We start from the raw sequence: 22,036 nt of genomic DNA on the forward strand, positions 1-22,036 counted from the left end.
TCACTTAATAAACTCCTCAAAGACATGAATGTGACCAGGTGACCTATTTATTGCAGAGAATGTTCATGAAAGAAAGAGAGATTTGTCCAAGAGAGATTTGCTTATTTATCCATTAAACAAAGAAGAGGACACTTCTAGACACTTCCAGACACTTCAGTTAGAATTTAAGCTGGAAGAACAATTACAAGTGGGCAATAAAAAGGATTTAGAAGGCCAAGGTCTTCTTAATTCTATAATTTCACATATAATAAGTGCTGATTTCAGTTCTTTTAGTACAAAAGAGACAGTGGGATATTGTTGAAGGACCCTAAGATGACAGATACGACCTAGTTTCAAGTTTCACACTGATCATTAATTAAATAAACAATTTATTGCCCTTATCTATGTTCTTGATTTATCATTGATTAAAAAGAAAATTATCTGCCCATATCTGTTTTGTGAAGGTCAAATAAGACAATGCTAGAGAATACCTTTCAACAAGTACAAAGTGCTATACAAATACTGTGGATTATTGTAATCATTCACTGAGAGCATGGTTGTGAATCAAGAAATGACATCTGATGACTCAGTGGGTATTTTGAGTTTCTTCTATGACTGAACTGTATGATTTTGCAAAGTTGGCTGAAGCAATCTTAGACTCTCGATGCTCTTCAAATTTGTGAATGACCCAACAACGTACAAGTTCTCCCCAAAATGCAAATTCAGTGGGTTTGACGACAAAGCCCTATCAAGAGGTAGGCACCAACAGGGATGGAACCATGTCTGTTTTGTTCACTGCACATAAAAAATTATATCAAATATTTGCTGAATATATGGAAGGAATTGAATGATGAGGTATTCTCCCAGGCTGTGTGGCTTGCTCCTTTACTATACCAGTTAGGAGATACGATTCCAGGGTGTGCTTTATTTATTTTATTTATTTATTTTTTTAAAGATTTTATTTATTTATTCATGAGAGACAGAGAGAGAGAGGCAGAGGGAGAAGCAGGCTCCCAAGGAGCAGGGGGCCCGATGTGGGACTCGATCCCAGGACCCTGGGATCATGACCTGAGCCGAAGGCAGACGCCCAACCATCTGAGCCACCCAAGTGCCCCCAGGGTGTGCCTTAGAAAACTTAAAAATAATGACACAGAATTCTGAGATCACTTTGTCATGCCTATGTTTGCTTGCTTATTGTCAACTTGGCATCACTACCCCAGATATCACTGAAAAGAAGCTAGATATAGTTTTGACAGAATCTCCTTCCCCAGGTTAGAGTTTTCCAAAGAGAGGGATTGGCACCAGATCTGGATGATGGAGGAGGAGAGGCCATTATTTTCCTGGGGCAATTGCTGCCAGATGCATGGAAAGATTTTCTAATCTTTGTATATGCTCTTAGTTCTCTCTATTAAAGCCTTTACTATCTTTTTTTTTTTTTAAGATTTTATTTATTTATTTGAGAGAGAGAGAATGAGAGACAGAGAGCATGAGAGGGAAAAGGGTCAGAGGGAGAAGCAGACTCCCTGCTGAGCCCGATGCGGGACTCGATCCCGGGACTCCAGGATCATGACCTGAGCTGAAGGCAGTCGCTTAACCAACTGAGCCACCCGGTCGCCCAAAGCCTTTACTATCTTTAATATACTGAATGGTTCTTCTGTTTTCTTGACAGAATTTTGATTGGCTACAGCATCACAAATGTTAAATTTGTGAATCTAAGTTTTAACTAAGTGTATTTATATACACAGAGTCATTATTAACACTTTGGGGGAAACTATAGGATTGTTTTAAGACATTTAGGTTTTATTTAGTAAACTATTGCTTTTCAGAAATACCTTTGAGACCTAAGAAAGTAAAATGAAGTTTTCCAAAGTGTCTTATTTTGTTCTCTTAGAAGAGCCTGGTTCAACAGGGCAAAATTTCCTATAGCCTATTAGTTTGGGCTTTGCCACTTTTTAACCCTGTGTATTTGGCAAATTCATTTAACTTCTCTCAGGCTTGGTGACTGTATCAGCATGATCGGAGTCTTGACAACTATTTTACTTTTCCTACAGGCTGTTGTGGGACTCAAATGAAAATGTATGAAAGTATTTCATATATGTATTGTATATGTATATGTACATGTATATGTGTGCTATTATTCTCTAACTTTACATTCATAATTGGTCATATGCAAATAATAATGGAGATTGATAAGGATTCGATAAAAGTAACTTCCAGAGCACTGCAGCATTTCTGCCCCCTTTGAAGGTAAACATGGGATTATGTGCACATCCACCTCCATGAGACCTAGCCCAGTGGGCCCTGTCGATATAAAGGGCAGTGGCTGAGAAAGACATCATATCACAGGGCTGAAACTCTGTGGACAACAACGGGAAACTTTGTTGCTCCAATATGGACAGTTCTCCAACTGCTTGAGCCACAGCTCAGACCACACTGGGTGGAGGTATAAAATTGTTCTCTACTCACAAGGTCACTGTTGTGATCATGTTTTATCTTGAGGTAATTGGACAGGGACACATTAAACAAGTTTCTCAAAGCCACTGAGATAACTTCTAATTCTACATACTCATTGGTAGTGACACTATCCTGAAGTTATTGAATAAACATGGTTAGGATTTCACACATGCCATTTATTTAAAGCATACCCTTTTTATTCATTGAACTGAGGCAAGACAGGGAGCAGGAAAGAAGACCAGAACCAACAGTTCAAGATTATTGAGTGTCTTGGTGGCATTGAACAGATCTTTCAACCCTTCAGTACCCTGTTTCATGCCTATGAAATGTGGACATATACTGGCTTGTCCTTCCTTGAGTAGTGTTAAAATTACTGGCTTTTCATAGCTTCCTCATCCAAAACAGTGTTACATACATATCTGCACCTATTCTCTCTCTCTCTCTCTCTCTCTCTCTCTCTCACAGACCCCTCTCCATCCCTCTACGCAGTTTTTCTTTTCTTTAATACATTTGTCATAGCATATCATACTCCTGCATTATATTTTATATCAGTGACTTTGTTTTGATTTCTTTCTATTTCCCAATAATAGATTGTAAGGTTAGGGGCTTCGTTTTGTGTAGAACAGTTCTCGATACCTGATAAGGACTATAGACAGTATGTGGGTGAATGAATAAAGTTATGAGTGTCTGAATTATTAACCAAGATTTTTCTTTTTATATTCTGCTTGATTCTCCAAACTCCTGATAAAGACTAGACTCTTAAGCCCACAAAGTTATACTCTTTGAAAATGTATCAGTGGATGGGCCCCCCATTTTCCTTCCTTAAGGAAATGGAGGCTTCATCTATAATTGTGTAGGGGCCACAGTAGTTCAAATGCAATAAATGGAGATTTCCTTCCTGAGAATTAGGGCGGGAAACTGTGGGACAAATACATTGTCACATCACTTTCTTGTCTATAAAGCAGGCTGAGCAATCATTTGCATGGTGCTTCATAGAACACACAAAAGAATGCTGAAAAGTAGTCTGCTTGGCAGTGAGATGCACAGGAATAGGCTGCAACCAATAGCTGTATTTAAGCTGCCAAAGATAGAGAGATGTTCCCACAGAGTCTTTTCAAGTGATCCCAAGTTAATTTAAAGGAATTGAGTCACTGGTCTGTGATCCTGACTCCCAAAAATGCATTGGACTTTAGCACTATGTTAAAATATCAACAGAATATTTCTCTAGTTATTGGTCAATAATCTAGTTTTTGATACTCTAAAATTCTTGAGAATGGCATTTGTGCATCTGTACAAATGCTAGCTTAGGAATGTAGCCTTTGGGGGACTATGGTATAGTCCTCTTGTCATCCTAGAAGTATTAACAGTGTTGGGAATGAGATGTGCACAATAATCACTTGTATATTATAGAAGAATCCGAAACCTCTGGGAACTCAGAAATAGACAGATAGAGCCAAGAAGAGTGAGACAAGTAGTTTCTCCGGGCACTTTGTTATCAGTCAGCTCAAGAGCAGAGGAGAAGAGGGCTTTGATTGGTTGGTGATGTACAGAAAGATCAGTTTTTTAGGTAAAAGCCAAGAGAGATGGGAGAAAATGGTTAGAAATGAAGAGGGGAGAGTGATGACATTCCAGCAACAGTGGCAACAATCAGAGTGATGACAGGTATGACAGAACTGAGAGAAAGAAGCACTCACAATGGATATGGAAGTTGGAAGTGTTCAGGATTCTGGGGAGCAAACATCGGATTGCCCTGGACATTGGTGATAGCTGTGATCACCCCATACTGAGTAAAGTATGTTAAGCACTGTACCAGGCACTTTAGCTTTGTCTTAATGAGCTCCTATAAGGATTTATAGTCTCTCTATTCTTCTTCTATCTTCCAGCCCTCCACGAATCCCAAAACCCTCCTCCAGTGCCCAGTGGAACATAGTCTAGCATAAGCAAAATCTCCTCCATCCTCAATGTCCTGGTCATCACCACTTGCTTCCAACAAAACCTTGTTTTCCCTTGCAAATACAACTTACCCAATAGCCCTCTCAAAGTCCTGGCTGTTTTTCCTTCTACACCTCTGGGGTTGGGCCTGGGAGTTGCATCAAGTGACTTTCGTTTCCTCCTTTCTACAAACTTCTAACTTTGAATTTCATGTCATCTTATTGTTGTCTGCCAACCCAAGGTTAATTCTTCTTCTTTCTCTGTGTGTTTAGCTTTTTTTCACTTACATGCTCCTGGTTTAATTCTTTGTGAATCCAATATACACATAGATTATTTTTCTATATACCAGACTTTATATTTTTTGATCTCTTTGTAATGATAATTTCCTCCATTTTATCTTACTTGTAAGGGTAGACATTGACTGTCTAAGAAAGAACTTACCACAAACAAGAGGCTTCCCATGTGAATTCTGTTGGACTGATGTATAAGACTCCGAACTTGTGTCCTGTGTCATCTTTGCCATGCTTAAACCCTCTGCATGCATTCATACATCCATATATATTCCACATACAGCTCACCTGGACTCACGTGAGCTTGCCTTGACCTAGGTGGGTTGCTTTTTTAATGATCTACATTTTGGCAAGTAAACATAGTATCTGAGACATCCTCTCTCACCATGCTTTTGTTTTAGCTTTTGCTACTTATACTGTAGCACTTATAGTCATGTTATTATTGTTATCATCATCATGCAATTATTATTGTTATTATCATTCAGTCCCAAATGGAACAAAACATAGACATTTTCAATATTGATTATGCATGAATTCTCTTCAAAGTAAAACTTTAAGAAAAGTAACTATGACCTGGTATCACAGTAGCAGAAGGATACTTCTCTTGTTTAAACTTCATGCAACCTAGGAAGAGAATTTAGTTTTATTATAACTGTACATACTGGTCAGGAAATGGTGAAAATTTAACAAAGTCAGGCTTGACCCTTTGATTATCTAATAGCTTAAAGGCTGAATGTGAAGAATCAGAAGGACAGTAGGGAGAGTATTACTTTTTATTTCTTGGAGGAGACATTTCCTAATACTTCCAATAAGATCAGATGACAGTTATGTAAAATATCTTTTCTCAAAAAGAATAAGGTAGAGTTTTGGCATATATAGCATGTTTAAGTTCAAAGAGGAAGAGATAAAATAATGACAGCAACAGTGGGAAATTACAGGTAGAAAACCTTTATAACTCAGTAGCTGGATATTGAGTGAATGCAGGTGACTTAAGAACCCATCACCATGGCAGTCAGGAGGGAGGAAGGTGATGAGGAAGTAGACACTGAGGATCTGGACAATGGCTGAGACCTTGAAACTAATGACTCTTGATAGAATTATTACTGATCCCTAATGAAGCGACTAGGTTACATTAAATGAGAACTCTGCCAGGAAAACACCTTTGTCTTGAGTTGTAAAAATATGCTTACTTGACTAGAGTACACATTTTTTAAAAATGGACACATGAATTATGTAGAAAGGGGCTTTCATCACTCCACCCAGGAAGTCACTCACAAAAATGTAGGGCTTAGGGTCACCACGATGATCAGAGTGAGAACCCATTATACCTGTCTTTGCTTCCGGGGAAGCTAGAGCTTCAGCACCTCATGAGAAATACAGTTATGACTGTATATCTGAATCACGGAAAAAGAATAAGTAATTTTTAGAATTCTCTGTTGAGAAAGATTCACATCAAAATATTAAAATAAAGTCTGGCAGACTCGGATTCTTCAGAATGACTCATTAAGTCCCAGGTCTCTAGATAGCTGAGTTGTAAACTGTTGCTCCTTCCACTAAAATCCTCTAGTTAGTGGACATAGAGTCAAGTAAAATCATTAGAATATTTTCATTATTTTTTCTGTTATTGAGATTAAATCTTTTCTGCATACAAAATATTCGCCCGCGTATTATTTTTAAGGTGGGTCTAAGAGTACTAATGACATGCTATATCTGGGAGTCTTCTCCATATAAAAAGGTAGGCCACAAATGTTACAAGCCCGGGGTACCTTACAAAGTCTAAGCTGTTCGGGCTTCAGTGTTTGGAAGTTATTCAGGTCACCTGCAAATGACTTTTCTGCCTCAGTTAATTTAAAGCTCAAAACCCTCTTGAATCAAGTGCTGAGCAACCAGTGTGACAACAGCTTTTAGCTAATTATTTAAATCTCAATAGGAAGCAAACAGTCTGCATATGTAGATTGAGGAACACAGGTGAGACAGGGTTTTGGTTTTTTGTTTTGTTTTGTTTTTTCTTTTTTACTTCGGATTCTTACTACTCACTGTGGTCCATGCACCAACAGCATAGTCACCTGGTAGCAGGTGAGGAATGCAGACGCTCAGGCCCCAGCCCAAGCTCATTAAACTAGAATGCATTTTATAACCAGATCCCCAGGAGCACGTGAAGGTTTGACAAGCCGGGGCAGGGAGCGTCTCAGACAGGTGAAGGGTCTCCACCCTGCCAGTTTCTAAGGTAAGAGCAGAAACCCTTGGGCTCTCTTCCGTAGAATTTTCTTTGTTGGAATTGCAGGGCTATTAATCTAAGTACTGAGAATACAATCTATTTGAAATCAGTGCAATCACCTAGTGGGAGCCCTGTGACAAATCTGCCCTTTTACACCATCAGATGAGTGCAGTCAGTGCCTATGGGACAGGGTGCCGGGCGATAAAGATGAATACAGAAATTATTATTATATTATTTTTTGTGGTTGAAACAAACTATACTTGATTTTGGTTTGATAAACTATTCCTGTGAAAGCCCTATTGCTGTGCGTTCATTCAAATATAAATTTTAACTAGCTTTTTTCTTTTTTTTAACATGAAAGCAAATGTTACTAAACCAGCCAATGTGCATACCACTCTCTCCCAAGTATAACTCCATTCACCACAGCATCATTAGACAAATTAATGTGTCATCAGTTGCATTCATATTAATACATAGTATAGGTACCGGGGCTTTTAAAATAGACTAGCGTCTTGTAACAACTTGACTTATTATTACATGGCTTTGAATGTCTGGTTGAAGCACTTAATTCCAGTGAAAGGCAGGGTCCATTGGTCTACCTATTTATTTCAAGGCATGCACTTATAAAGGAAAAAAAAAAAAAAAGGAGCCTTCTGCCAGAGGGGATAAAGAAAAGAATAGCTTAAATTTTCTCCTTTGATCATTTCAATGATTTCTTTCTTTGAAAATCATGCTATTATCTGTTCTTTGCTGTACTTTCTTCCCTCAGTTCTGTTTCCATTTGCCTTCCCATTTAGAGAAATGGGTCTATTAGAAAGTAAGGAGCAAAAATTCAAAGCATTATAGCCTTAATGGAGTGCCTGTCAAACTTGGCTGCATATTGAAATCACCGGGGAGCTAAAAAGTGGTTGTGCAAGGGCCCACCTTTTCCAAATTTTGATGTTATTGTCCAGGGTGGGGTCATGGTATCAAGATTTTACAATTTTTTTTAAGTAGGGTCCATGCCGAGTGTGGAGCCCAACGTGGGGCCTGAACTCAGAACCCTAAGATCAAGACCTGAGCCAAGATCAAGAGTCAGATGCCTAACCGACTGAGCCACCCACACGCCCCATGGGATCAGTATTTTTAAAAGCTCCCTTTTAAAATCTTTGATCTTAAAAATAAGAATAAAGTAATTTATTTTATTTTTTTAGAAGATTTTTATTTATTTGACAGAGACACGGTGAGAGAGGGAACACAAGCAGGGGCAGAGGGAGAGGGAGAAGCAGGCTTCCCGCGGAGCAGGGAGCCCGATGCGGGGCTCGATCCCAGGACCCCAGGATCATGACCTGAGCCGAAGGCAGACGCTTAATGACTGAGCCACCCAGGTGCCCCAAGAATAAAGTAATTTAAATGAAAACTAAATTATACATATTGTCACACAGTTCCTGTATGGATGTGGTTCAGAGAATAATACAAGTCAAGACCTCTCAAGAGAATATGTCCATTTCCAAGATTACAGATGTTCATGCATCCATATGATGAGTACTGAATAGACTAAAACTACGGCCCCACTACAGTCAGTCAGGCCTAACACTATATGAAAAGGATTTTCATATATACAGATACTAGTATCTGTACTAGGGAACTAGTATTTGTAGCCATTTAGAAGAGAAAGGATTTCTGACCATTGTGTGATCTGTTGCAATTATAGAAGTGACCTGGTAAAATAAGAGTTGTTCTTTAAAATTATATCAATATTTAGTTTAGTTGACAAGAATGTCAGAAAATAAATCCCCATGTAGAAAATGAATTGAGACAGACTCAGTACAGAGGAGAAGGACCAGTTAAAACCTGCTCTGTTCTTAGGTATCTAATTTGTGTTCAGATATAGCATACTTAAAAACCACCCAACTCACATACAGTGGGGAAGCTTGAGAGAAGAGTTTTCTTAAGAGGCTGTAATTTAAGGGCTAAATCTTAGACTTTCATGTCAGATTGCTTGAGTTCAAATCCCATTTGGACCACTATCATTTTGTGACTTGAGGCAAGTTACTACCACGGTACTTTGATTTTCTCCTCTATAAAGTGGGATAGAACAATAGGGTTTTGGTGAAAATTCAATGAGAAATCTTTGTCAAGTGTATGGCCCATAATGTATAATCAATAAATATTAGCGATCATTATTATTAAGTTTGGATCTAAAGTGAACCAAAGCTCTCAGTTTAGCAAGGATGTCTAGTTCTAGAAGATTGAAGTTCCATTATAAAATGTGTCTTTAAGTATTTGGTTAATACCTAAAGCATTTAGGCAAAACGATAAGCTTTATTTTGACTTCCTCTTAGGAAGCTAGTAGTAAAATTGTCATCCAACAGAGCACCACGGAGAGAAAAAATTTCTAGAAATCTAAATTGGTAAATCAGAGATCTCGTCATCAATCTACAGAGCCACTTATCCATATTTGGATAATAAACTGCCTATAGGATTGAAGTGAACAGCTAAAAGGCTAACTTTATAGTCAAGTTGATTGCAAAACTAATTTTCATAAAAAGAACTCCATTCCTCCACTGGCTTTTATTTTATAACTTTAAAGGATCAGAGACTTTTCACAAAGAGTGCTTTTTCACAGTTTCAAAGAAGCAGCCTGGAAAAAGGAAAAAATTAATTCAGAAAGTATTCCCTTCTTCCATACACCCACCCCTCTGCTCATCAAAAAAGCTACAGGCACTAAAATTCATTAACATTTCTATGAACATAAATGTGAAATATTCATTTTCATTAAGTAGTCTACTGAATATGGCAAAATCAAATTTATCTAAGGAGATATCCAATGCTGCTAATTTCCTTGACAATGGGGACATAAAGCAAGGGAAGCCATGAATCATTCATGAAGTTCAATTTACTTCTGTTATTTTTGGTGTTTAACATCCATGAATAGAAAGTGTGCAGCATGTTGTAGATGCTATTTTTAAATTATTTCAGATCAGAATTAATGATTTGGCAGGCAGCAATAAAATAAGAATGATTCAAAGGTTTTGCTTGTAATTATCCTATATTTCATATTTTTCTTGTGAGTATATGTTCATGTATTCATAACATTTTTCCTATATTCTAATATCCTTTATAAATCACAATCACTTTAGAACCAATATTTTAGGCAAGCACATAAAGTAATTTGTTGGTGATATAACTAAATTAAATAAACTCTCTGAGTCCTAGATTTTAGGCTTAAAGATATCTTTAAGGTTGTATAATTAACTGGCCTCTCAAAGAGGAATGTCTTTTACATTAATACTGGTAGGTGGCCATTTCCAATTAATTGAAAAGCCTCTGTGGGATGGGAAGTCTTTCTTTAGCAAAGACTTATTTCATGAATGGTCACCTTTGCTCATTGCAAATATTTCTCTTAAATTCTACATCTGCCTTCCTATAACTTCTGCCCAACCATGTGCTTGGTTATTGCTGTATCATCAGGATTTACTTGTCACACAGAGCCACATATAGTCACCACTTAAGAAATGCTAGTTGAATTGAATTAAATGGGTTCAAATCTAGCACTCTGGTTGTGATAGTTCTGTCATCTTGACTGGGGTGCCCAGATGGTTGGTCAAACACGCTCCTGCATGTTCCGGTGAGGGTGTTTTTGGATGAGAATAGCATTTTAATCAGCAGACTGAGTAAGTAGACTGTACTCCCTACTGTGAGTGGTCCTCACCCATCAGGTGAAGGCCCGAATGAAACAAAAAGACTGACCCTCCTCAGATCAGGAAAGAGTTCCTTCTGCCTATCTTTGACTGAGGACAATCAGTTTTTTCTTGTTTTCAGACTCAAATTGAAACACCAGCTCTTCCTGGGTCTCAAGCCTGCTGGCCTTCAGACTAGAACCACACCATCAAACTTTTCAGTTTGCTGACTCACACTACAGATCTTGGACTTATCAGCTTTCATAATTGTATGAGCCAACTCCTTATAATAAATCTCTCTCTCTCTCTCTCAATTGGTTATGTTTCTCTAGAGAATCCTGACTAATACACTGGGCAACACCAAACGTAAGGTTTCTCTTCTATATGATAGCATTTAAAACATTTGGAAATGTCTGTTATGCCTCCCTAAAATTTTCTTTCCAGATATCTTGGTCTTCTCTGAAGATAATTTCTCTGAAGGAAATTATCTTAATATGGCATTAAGAACTGGACACATGTCTCCACATGTGGCTTTACCAGCACAGACTTTTATAGAACTGCTCCTGTCTCATGTCTGGATACTATACTTATTTTGATTTTATTTCAAGGTGTTAAATAAAGCTTAGCATTTCACTTCTGCAAACATCACATTTTCTCAGGGAATTTTCCATAGCTAAGTTGGGCCACTTTATCAGGTAGACACATTTTTCTTATCACTTGCTATTTTTTGGACGAGGAAACAATTTTATTTTGGAAATAATCCAACACGACTATGGCTTGACATTCTGTGTACATGGTGTTACTACCAAGACATTTAAATCAATACAGTGACAATATTCTGAAACTAAGAGATAGAGTAGAAAGTTCACAAAATTGAGTATGTTAAGACAATGACTAAGTTAAAAATTTCCAAACCATTTTTTAAAAAGAAACAAGTATAAAAATGACCAGGTATTATTAAATGTTTCCTTTTTTTGATAAATTGGTTGTGGTTTAGGTAGGACGGATGTGGATAGTTGATGATTCAAGTGAAGCCCCCTCCACCCCACCCCACCATTGATAGTAATTCATGATATTTACCAGGCTATCAAAATTCCCTAACTGGCTCTTGGTTGACACATTTACAATCTTAAATTTTTGAGTTAGTCTTAAGGCATGAACATAGAACTGCACAAATGAAAAAAATATTTCATTGCACATAAAAAAATCCCTGCCTTAAATTTTATCTGAAGAAATTAGAGCTAGACTTATCTTCTAAAATACAAAAGACTTGAAACATCTGGAGCCAAAAAATTTAGCAAACATACACCCCACAGGTACTTATTGTCAGGTATGAGACTAGGTTTTAGTTATTGTGTGGTGAACAAAACTCCCTCCCTTCATGGAGTTTATAATCCACAGAAAGGGAAAAAACAGTAAACATGGAAACAAATACTACTAAGTGCTATTTGGGCAACTAACAGAATTTTGAATAAAATAAATAGGGGTTCCTAGTTTAGATTGGATTCTCAGGAAAGCTTCTTATAGGAGGTGGCATCATAGGTGGGAACTATAGGTTAAGGGGAAATCACCATAATGAGGAAAAACATTTCAGCCAGAAGGAACAAGATGGTGAAGATAATGAGATAGAGGAAAGCTTAGTCTGCAAGAAACAAAGAATCTGTAGTGTTGGAGTTTAGGGTAGTAAGCAAGGGAAAGACAGCTATAGATGAGAGTGGAGATATCAAGGGAGGGCAGGTCACACAGAAGCTTGAAGGTTATATTAAGAAGTATTAAGAAGTATTGGTGCAATGGGAAATCTTTGAAGATTTTTAGCACAGAATATGATTCAATTTACATATTGCAAAGATCACTCTGGCTGCTGGGTACAGAATGGGTTGGGGAGAGTCAGGAGTGAAAGCAAGAAGACCAATAAAAAGATGGCTACAGAGGTACAGATCTGTGAATTCAACCGTCTTGCACAATTTTGTACCTATGAAACAAATAATGTAATACATGTTAAGAAAAAAAAGGAAGAAGAAGATAGCAGGAGGGGAAGAATGAAGGGGGGGAATTGGAGGGGGAGACGAACCATGAGAGACGATGGACTCTGAGAAACAAACTGAAGGTTCTAGAGGGGAGGAGGGTGGGGGGGGGATGGGTCAGCCTGGTGATGGGTATTAAAGAGGGCACGTACTGCATGGAGCACTGGGTGTTATATGCAAACAATGAATCATGGAACACTGCATCAAAAACTAATGATGTATGGTGATTAACACAGCATAATAAAATAAAATTAAAAAAAAAGGAGAAGGAAGGGAAAAATGAAGGGGGGGAATTGGAGGGAGAGATGAACCATGAGAGACGATGGACTCTGAGAAACAAACTGAGGGTTCTAGAGGGGAGGGGGTGGGAGGATGGGTTAGCCTCGTGATGGGTATTAAAGAGGGCACATTCTGCATGGAGCACTGGGTGTTAGCACAAACAATGAATCATGGAACACTACATCAAAAACTAATGATGTATGGTGATTAACATAACAATAAAAAATTAAAAAAAAAGAAAGACAAATACTATACAATCTCACTAAAATGTGGACTCTAAAAAAAAAAGAGAGAGAACTCACATATACAGAGACCAGATTGGTGGTTGCCAGAGTTGGGTGTGGGGGGTTGGTGAAGGGGGTCAAAAGGTACAAAATTCGAGTTATAAAATAATTAAATCATGGGATGTATTGTACAGCATGATGACTACATTTAATACTATACTGTATATTTGAAAGTTGTTAATAAAGTGAATCTTAAAAGTTAAAAAAAAAGATGGCTACAATGATTCAGGTAAGAAGTCATGGTGGTTTGGTGGCAGTAAGGTTGGAAGAGTGGTGAAAGGGTTTGATAAATATCTTGCAAATAGAATGGATGGTACTTGACAATAGATTGGTTGGGAGGAGTGTGAGGGAAATGTTAACCACTAATCCTAGGATGCTGGTTGGATAGTGGGATTAAGAGATTAGAAAGGAAACTCATTTGGGAGAGAAAAATTGATAGTTAAGTTTTGAGCAAATTAAATTTAAGAAGTCTTTGAAACATAAAGGTAAATATGCCAAGAAGAGTGCTATGTATCAGTCTGGGGCTTCGAAGATATCTGAGCTGGAGTTATAAATTTGGGGATTATTAGATAAAGATGGTATGTAAAGAGAGGCCCTTTGTAACGTTTCAGAGAACACTGCCAGTGGAGGTGGGAGATGGGTAGGCAGGTTCCAAGTTACAGTGGGTTAAGAAGAAGTTAGACAACAGACAAGACATAGACCAATCTTTTAAGCAGTTTGGAGAAAAAGAAAGCAGAGAGATTAAGAAAAGCTTAAGGAGAGATGTGGGCATAGGGCAGAGGTGTTTATGATAAGAGTTTTCAGGCTGTGAAGAGAGGTAGCAGACAGGGTGAGGCTGAGGCTCTAGGAGAGCAGGAGTATGTGTGTGTGTGAACTTGAGAAAATCAATTCCCAGGAGAGGAAGAGATGAAATCCTGAACACAAGGGTCAGATCAGTCTATACAGGGAATAGAAGTACCTCTTCCTTTGAAATGCAGGGGGCTAACTCAGCATGGTGAAGATATAAGGAAGTCTAGAAGAAGACAGATGAAACCATTAGGAGATTTCAGACCTGAAATGGCTTCTACCTTTTTGGGTAGAGGTAACACTATCTGCTGAGATTTTCCTCAATTGTTGCTGCAAGGAATGGGAAAAGGCACTTGAATCCTCCACAACTATTATTGCAAACCCTTTCTATATCTCCAGGAAGCTTGTGGCTATCAAGCCTTCACATGATAGCTTTATTGATTTCAAATTCCAAATCCTCTTAATACTAAATTCCTTGATTGCATTTTCTATGTGCCATTAACTCATTTTATAGCAGCCCAGGGCCAAGAAGCTATTAATGGGCTCCAAGTTCAAGTAAATTTTCAATTTTACAAGGCTTTATGGCCTTTCCAATTTTACTTGACTAGGTGACATTAAAGTAAAGCAAAACATCTTTAATTTGTCTCAAAGGACATAACCAAGAAAAACATTTCCCCATCCTTGGGATGGTGATGGAAGAGAACATAAGCCAGTAAATTTTGTAAGATAGGTCAAGTTTCCACTCTATTGGTCACAAAAGTGTGATTCGTGCAATCTTACATTGGCAGAATGTCCACTTTATCATTCTTATTTCACACCTAATACTAGAGCTTCTCATTTGTAATCACTTTAAAGCTCAGTTATAGTCTTCATAAACTGTCAGTTCAGGGAGAGCTGTTTCAGCAAATAATGCAATACAGGTCTCTTCATGAAGAGTTAAAAAATAGATGACTGACAGATTCAGTACTTACTGATACTTAGCAACATATTGATTATGTATGCAGGCAAAAACAAGCAAATCTCATTCAAACTCTGTATTATTAAAGATTTTTTATTTATTTGACAGAGAGAGACACAGCAAGAGAGGGAACGCAAGCAGGGGGAGTGGGATATATTTGCCATATGTTACTTAGTTACTTGAAGTTATTACTCTGAAGCTTTAAAATCTCTTTACAGTGGTTAATTAAAAAGGGATACATTTTAAGTAAAACATTAAGCTAGGCAATGTTGTCATTTGAGGCCTTTAAAGTTTTTTTTTAGGTTAACATCAATGGAATCAAGGACTACTCGGTTGCCTGCATCCAAGGACTGTCTACCCTCTCTCTCCACAGTTGCAATCATTTGACCTTTGATCTAAAAGCAAAATTCTGCTTCAGCTTCTGAGATCTATTTATCAGGGATAATTTTAGGAAATACAGACCAGTCTTTGGTTGATTCAGCATCCTCAACCTAGCTGAGTGGTTCCAATTGGTATTACGCTTCTAATCATTTATGTTCTGCTGCCTTGCTCACCTACTGACTGCAGGATTCTGTGATGGAAAGTATATCATCTGGGTTTGAATCCCCATTTTACCACTATCCTTGCCCTGTGTTCCTGGGTAAGTTATTTAATTCTCTGAGCCTCAGATACATACTCTCTCAAATGTTGTTAGAAATACTTACATTCCAGAGGTGTTATATTAATGTCTAGCTTTTGTTTGGCAAGTAGAAGACAGTTCCATTTTTTACCCCCTTTCTCCCAGGTTCCTGCCTTCATAGACTCCACGTTGCACCAGTTCTCCAGGCCTGAGTTTTGCTTTACTTTAGGTAAAGATCTTTAGGGACCAGATTTCTGTGAACTGCTATTGGATTACTTTGATGATGGTAACCATCTGCCTGCATTCCTACATATTAGCTGATTTTAGGGTCCTAATTACTATGCCTTATCCATCTATCCAGACAACTGATTGCATCTTACTGAATTCTCTCAATGATTATGATATGCTCGGGTCACCCCCTTTTGCCTGACATCGTTTTTATGATAACTTTGGACTATCAGGTTGCTTGGACTTCCCCCATCCCCACCCCACAAAAGTTATGTTTAATTTCTGCTTCATTTACAGTTTTTTTTGTCATTATATGATATGATAAATGGACCTAAAAGTCAACTGTTTTCTAAGTCTGAACAAAGAAAATCCCCTGCTTAAAGAAAAATATAAACCTATGATAACAGGAAAACTTGATATGCATTATAAAATAAAATATATATTTTGTGAGAAAATGCTGCTAATTTTAGTACTTGCAATCTACAACACAGAAACAATTCAAGTTAAAATTGAATGGTGTAACCAGAAAACCTTGGAATTTCAAGAGGTTGTCAAATCCTAATGCTGACCAACACAGAAGCAAAGGTAACAATCAGTAGAATCAATGGAAAAGAGGTCAAGAGTAAAAGCCAACCTGTATGAATGAGTAATGAATTCATCCTTCTCTTTCTGTATCAGTTCTAAAAGCTAAAGTTCAGCCTAATTTATTACACATCACAGCCATTAATAAATAGTTGGGTTCATATTTCATTCCTGTGGTTTGAATTTGGTTGTCATTGGCATTTAAACCAAAAGTCACCATCAATAATTTCAACCAACTTATTTATACGATGTATTTTAAAATTAGAATATTAATTAAAGAATAGCTCATGAATGATCTTGTTCATTCCAGGTTCTAGTGGGAGTAGATCAATATGTATGTCTAAATATATACAGCTCTTTCTACATAAACATTTCTATTTATTTCCAAGCCTATATATATTAAAACTAGAAAATTAATGTAATTACTTAATAATTAGACACTGGTGAATACATTTATTCTTTAATAATACTATAGGGTCACCTGAAATTTTCCTTTGCTATTTTGATGTTTAGATCTAGAACTATTTTAGATTATCTAAATAAATAGCTATTTCTCACATTACATTAAGCCATGTTATAATGCTCTGAATTACCTCCTGCTACCCTTCTGTGCCCCTGAAAACCAGGAAATTGCCTAGGCCTGGTATTCACAATAAATGGGCTCAACTGCCTGCATGTTGATGGCTGAGAAACAATGAAACAGTCAATAAGATTAAATATTAGTGACTAAAATATTCTAGTTGTTAAGAAAGCAATCAATGAAAAACAGCACAAGAAGACAAACAAAAATCAATCACTAGACTTGAAAAACATCAACTCTTTGGCCCAAAGCACAAGCCTCATGAATACCATTTATCATCCTGTTCTTTCCATGAAGAAAGACAATGTGCACAAGACTCTAACATACTGTTTTTCTAAAAGCCAACAATTTACAGTCATTCAGGTGCACAGATTATAGAACCAAAAACAATCTCACAAGGTCGTTTCATATTAAAATGTTTTTCTTCTCTTATTAATGCAGCTTGGGTATTAGAAGGCCTCGGGGGAAACTCCACTCTAAAGAGAAAAGCATGCATTCATAAAATGTCCAGCTAAAATAAGTGGACTTTCTCTAACGTTTCAAAAATATAACTGCATTGAAATGACCCTTGAGCCACCAATGTGAGAGAAGATGTCACTGGACTGTGAATCTCTTGAAAAGTTGGCAGGGTGGTGTAGCTAAAAGTATCTCAGTACCAATTACTCAGTGCAAAGTTGAATTTAATTGGGTCAAGCAAACATCCCTCTTTCTCATTCCCCTGTCCAAGTAACTCACAACTTTCAATCTCCAGAGTGCAGTTCTGTTCATCCAGAGGATATCTTCGTAGATCCATCATACATGCAGCTGTGGTTGTGATCCTGTCAGGATGAGAGAGAAAAGACAGCTTCATAAGGATGATGACTTTCATTTCCAGGCTTCTCAGCCCCAAATCATGTTTACTGGTTGACATCAAAATTTTGTGATTAAAATTTTTGAAGGTGAGCAGATTAAGATCAAGTCTTTCTTTGCTGCCATTAGGTGTGTGAGCTGGCTCTGGCTTATTTATCTCCATAAGCCTAGGTCCCCTCATCAATCAAAACACCTACTGCAGGGCGCCTGGGTGGCTCAGATGGTTAAGCGTCTGCCTTCGGCTCAGGTCATGATCCTGGGGTCCTGGGATCGAGTTCCACATCAGGCTCCCTGCTCAGGGGGGAGCCTGCTTCTCCCTCTGCCTCTCTCTCTCTCTGTCTGTCTCTCATGAATAAATAAATAAAATCTTAAAAAAAAAACCCCACCTACTGCAAAGGATGGCTATGAGGAGTAAAAGAGATAATGTGTTCAAACTCCTAGCCTGGTGGCCTATTCTTAGTTCTCCACAAATGATGGTGATGTTACAGTTGTTACTATCCCATGGTCCTTCCTATACTTACTAAAGCAATGTCTGTGACAATATTTACAGCAAGTCTGGCCTTATGAGTAGGAGGAGATCAACACTATGCATCAAAACCTACCTCCCTCTCCTACTATAACCTAGTAATAAAACAACAACAACAATGACAAAAACAATAAAACCCATCCTCCATGACATTTGGGGCCTCACATTCATTCCCCACTATTAGCGAGACTTGTTGGATTCATCTCTGAGATCCTCACCTACCTATACTCAGCAGGTAATGTATAACCAGTAAAGAAACACTATCCTAGGATTGGTGTTCACACCATATTTACCACCTTCTGTTCTCCGCTCAGCTTATTTGTTTATACAAATCCCAGGACCTTGACTCTAGATATCCTACTGGGGTTTCTATTATCCCTCCATTTTTTCTTGCCTGTATAAGTTTCCTAGAATATGGAGTCTGAGAGTAACTTAAATTCCTATGGTTAGTCCATGCTTACAAACATTTGGTATCACTTAGGAATTGACAAAGTACTTTTCTTAAAAAACAAATTACATGATCCCTCTCCACAAAGTAATGTCTAACCATAATCTAAAGAATTCAAAAGATTAAAATTTAGTTATGTTTCCTTTCTGCCTTAATCCCCAAGAGCTACAACATTGGACATTTTCCATAAATACTCTGTATGCACAAGAAGACAGGTATGTCTTCTTAGGGGGAAACTTCTTAGATAACATCTACTATGTCCCCTGTTCTGAACCTTGCTTGTTTTCATTAACAATGCATCTTGGATTTGGTTCCTTGTCAGTAAATAATAAGCCATCTTAAAAAAAATTTACCATAGCAGGTTCAGCTCTATGGAAATATCATGATTTATTTTTCGAATGACACTTCAGTGGGCATTTACATCATTTCCTATTTTTTTACTTTTACAGATGAAGATGCTCTGAATATACTAATATACTCTACTATGTCTGGCTATATCTGTTGGCTGTTTCTAGAACGGGAATTGTTAGAAAAAATGGTATATACACTTAAAATTTTGCTACATCACCCTTCATAGAGGTTGTGCCAATTTATACTCCCATCAACCGTATATTTAAATTCAACAAGGTGTTTCTCAAACCTATGTTTTTTTTTTGTGGCTGCTAAGACGAGTTATTATTTTGGTCATTTGTGTTAACCTAACAGGCACCTTCTTAAAAACATTATTAGGAAATACACTAACTGTTTCCAATTTCTCTTTGGCTTTCCTTACAAAAAATGAAAGTTTAGGGGCGCTGGCGTAGCTGAGTCGGTTGAGTGGCGGACTCTTGATTTCTGCTCAGGTCATGATTTCAGGATCCTGAGATAACAAGCCCCGGGGGCTTTGTGCTCAGTGGGGGGCGGAGGGGAGGGTCTGCTGTAGGTTCTCTCTCTCCTTCTCCTTCAGCCCTTCCTCTCACTTGTGCTCTCTTTCAAATAAATAAATAAATAAATAAATGTTTTTTAAAAATGGAAGTTTACCAAGATGAACATTTGCATGTTCCCTTTGAAGCCTTTCTTAGACAGGATGTTGGTCAATTTAATCAGATTTATTTTAGCTTTATATAAGAGCAAAAGGAATTTTAAAATTCAATTAAAAATTTCTTCCAAGTACTTTACAAAAAATATGAAAACTAGTTGTATTCCGGAATTTAGCACATAAAAGTATTTTACCAGATTCCTTATTGCTTCCCACTCCCATTATCACACGAATTAATTTTTCCACTTAATAATATATCATTAATTATCTTCTGTTGTCTGGAAATACAATTCCACAACATTATTTTTATGGCCTGCATGTATCTCAAATACCCTCAATAAGATGACACAATGAATATTTAAAATGCTTTAAAAATCACCTATCTACTTTACTATATTCTTTGTTTAATAGCTGCTTATGAATTAAAAAATTCAGGAGGATATGAACATTCCCTAGAAATTAATAGTGTGGCCAGCCCTATGATTTAGCCAGTAATTCTCAACCAGGGATACTTTTTCCCCCACAGGGGACATTTGGCAATATCTGGAGACATATATTTGATCATCAGACTGGGGGCGGAGGCTTGCTACTGGCATCCAGTGGGTAGAGGCCAGGGCTGCAGCTAAACATCTTACAATGCCTAGGATAGCACCTAACAATAAAGAATGATCTATTCCAAAGTGTCAGTAGTGCCAAGGTTGAGAAACCCTGCTACAATGGTGGTTTTCAAACATTTTTCCTCTGAGGATAATTTTAATAAAATGAAATCTTCTAGAGAACCTCAATATATAAAACACAAATGAAATGAAAGCCGTATTTTGTTAATATAAAATTACCTTATAAATTCAAATGTTGACATCTATTTTAATGAGCACAGAATTTGAAAGCAGGGGGTACAGTGAGAATTATGATCTTATATCTCTCTCAGCACCAATTATTTTTGTATAGTATCAAAAAATCCTAATAAGGATTTTTTTTGTATAGTATCAAAAAATCCTAATAAGGAAGGAAACACTTCTAAAATCTTACAGGACTGGCTATAGGCTTCCCTGAATTAGCAGGGGGGAACCCCCAGGTTATCAAGGAACCTCCTCTATAATCAATCACACTTTTACAAAGGTTCAGATACATCCCTAGATGATTGGACTCTGGCAGGTGTTTAATATGGATTAAAGGGAAGCTTTACTTGTTGCTTCATGCTCTGCATAAGTTAATCTGGTAGCAAAAGTTAATACTATGATGGTCTTGAATGCATTAAAATGTGGCATAGGATGCATTACAGTGTGTATGCTTCTTATTATAGCTTAAAATAATTACAATATTTAAAAATCAAATTAAAATAAAATATTTATCGAACTATGGAAGAGCTTTAGGGATACTTGAGAGCATCATTTGAGCCCTCTTGGTCAGCATACCTCACTTAATTGACCTCATTTTCAGACATGTGTCATCAAGTAAGTGAACCACATTATATCAGAAGAAGGACATGCATCTTTTGTCGAATTACTGATTCCCATGTTGTGAAGCTCTGGAATTTTTACAAAGCAATTTGAAAAGCCAACAAAGCATTGTATATAAATGAATAACAAATGTTTCATAGATATGTGTCCTAGAGTTGTGAGTGACCAAAAAAAAAAATCTTTTTTAAAGCATAACTGAATTTACTGTTGCTACTTGTTATGATCAATCCTTTTAGCAATCAATAGATATAATATCTAATTGATAATCACCTTGGGAAACTATATATCACACCAGAGGCTTGCCCATGATCTAATGATTTCTCAACTAGTATCACCTGGACCAGTTTACTTCTGCCTCAAGTTTCATTATGAAACCAAGGAAAGTAAAGTAATCACAACTCAAAGAGGGAACTAGCTCTAGGAACTAGAGCTGTGAAAAGTGCCTGACTTTCTCTGAAGAACACTGACATTAGTGAAATAACTTCCTTCTTGGGATCTATCTGTTCCAAATTTCAAATACTCAAGAGGATTTCATTGGCTCAACTTGGATTAGGTGCCAACTCTTCCAAATTATTTAGTAAAAGCTGGAAGGAAAGTTGCACTCATATAAATGTTGTCACCAGGGACCCATAACGGTCTCTTATCTCAAGAAAGAAGGAATCATTGAAGCTCAGGCAGGGACCCCTACATACACAGGAATTCATAAATTTATGTTGTGGCCTGTAGAAATGTATGTAACTGAGTATTGATCTCTGCTAATTTAAGGGTTTGGCATTTCTAGATTTTGAAATACTTATGGCTAAGTGAGTAGAGTGTCCTGAGCTCTTTATGAGAAAAAAAAGGCTGAGCAAGGATTCCCA

The 22,036-nt window shown here is 37.3% G+C and overlaps 1 protein-coding gene across 2 annotated transcripts in view; it reads right to left on the minus strand.

Moving 5' to 3' along the window:
• The window catches only part of GABRB1 (gamma-aminobutyric acid type A receptor subunit beta1), a 386,438-nt gene that overhangs the window by 90,860 nt on the left and 273,542 nt on the right, over positions 1-22,036 (minus strand). For both annotated transcript variants that reach the window (XM_021701656.1, XM_021701657.1), the window contains exon 5: positions 17,611-17,693. In XM_021701656.1, the coding sequence (XP_021557331.1) occupies positions 17,611-17,693 (83 nt within the window). The remainder of the gene's footprint in view (positions 1-17,610; positions 17,694-22,036) is intronic.

This window comes from Neomonachus schauinslandi, chromosome 2, assembly GCF_002201575.2.
Source record: "Neomonachus schauinslandi chromosome 2, ASM220157v2, whole genome shotgun sequence".
Classification (NCBI taxonomy): Eukaryota; Metazoa; Chordata; class Mammalia; order Carnivora; family Phocidae; genus Neomonachus; species Neomonachus schauinslandi.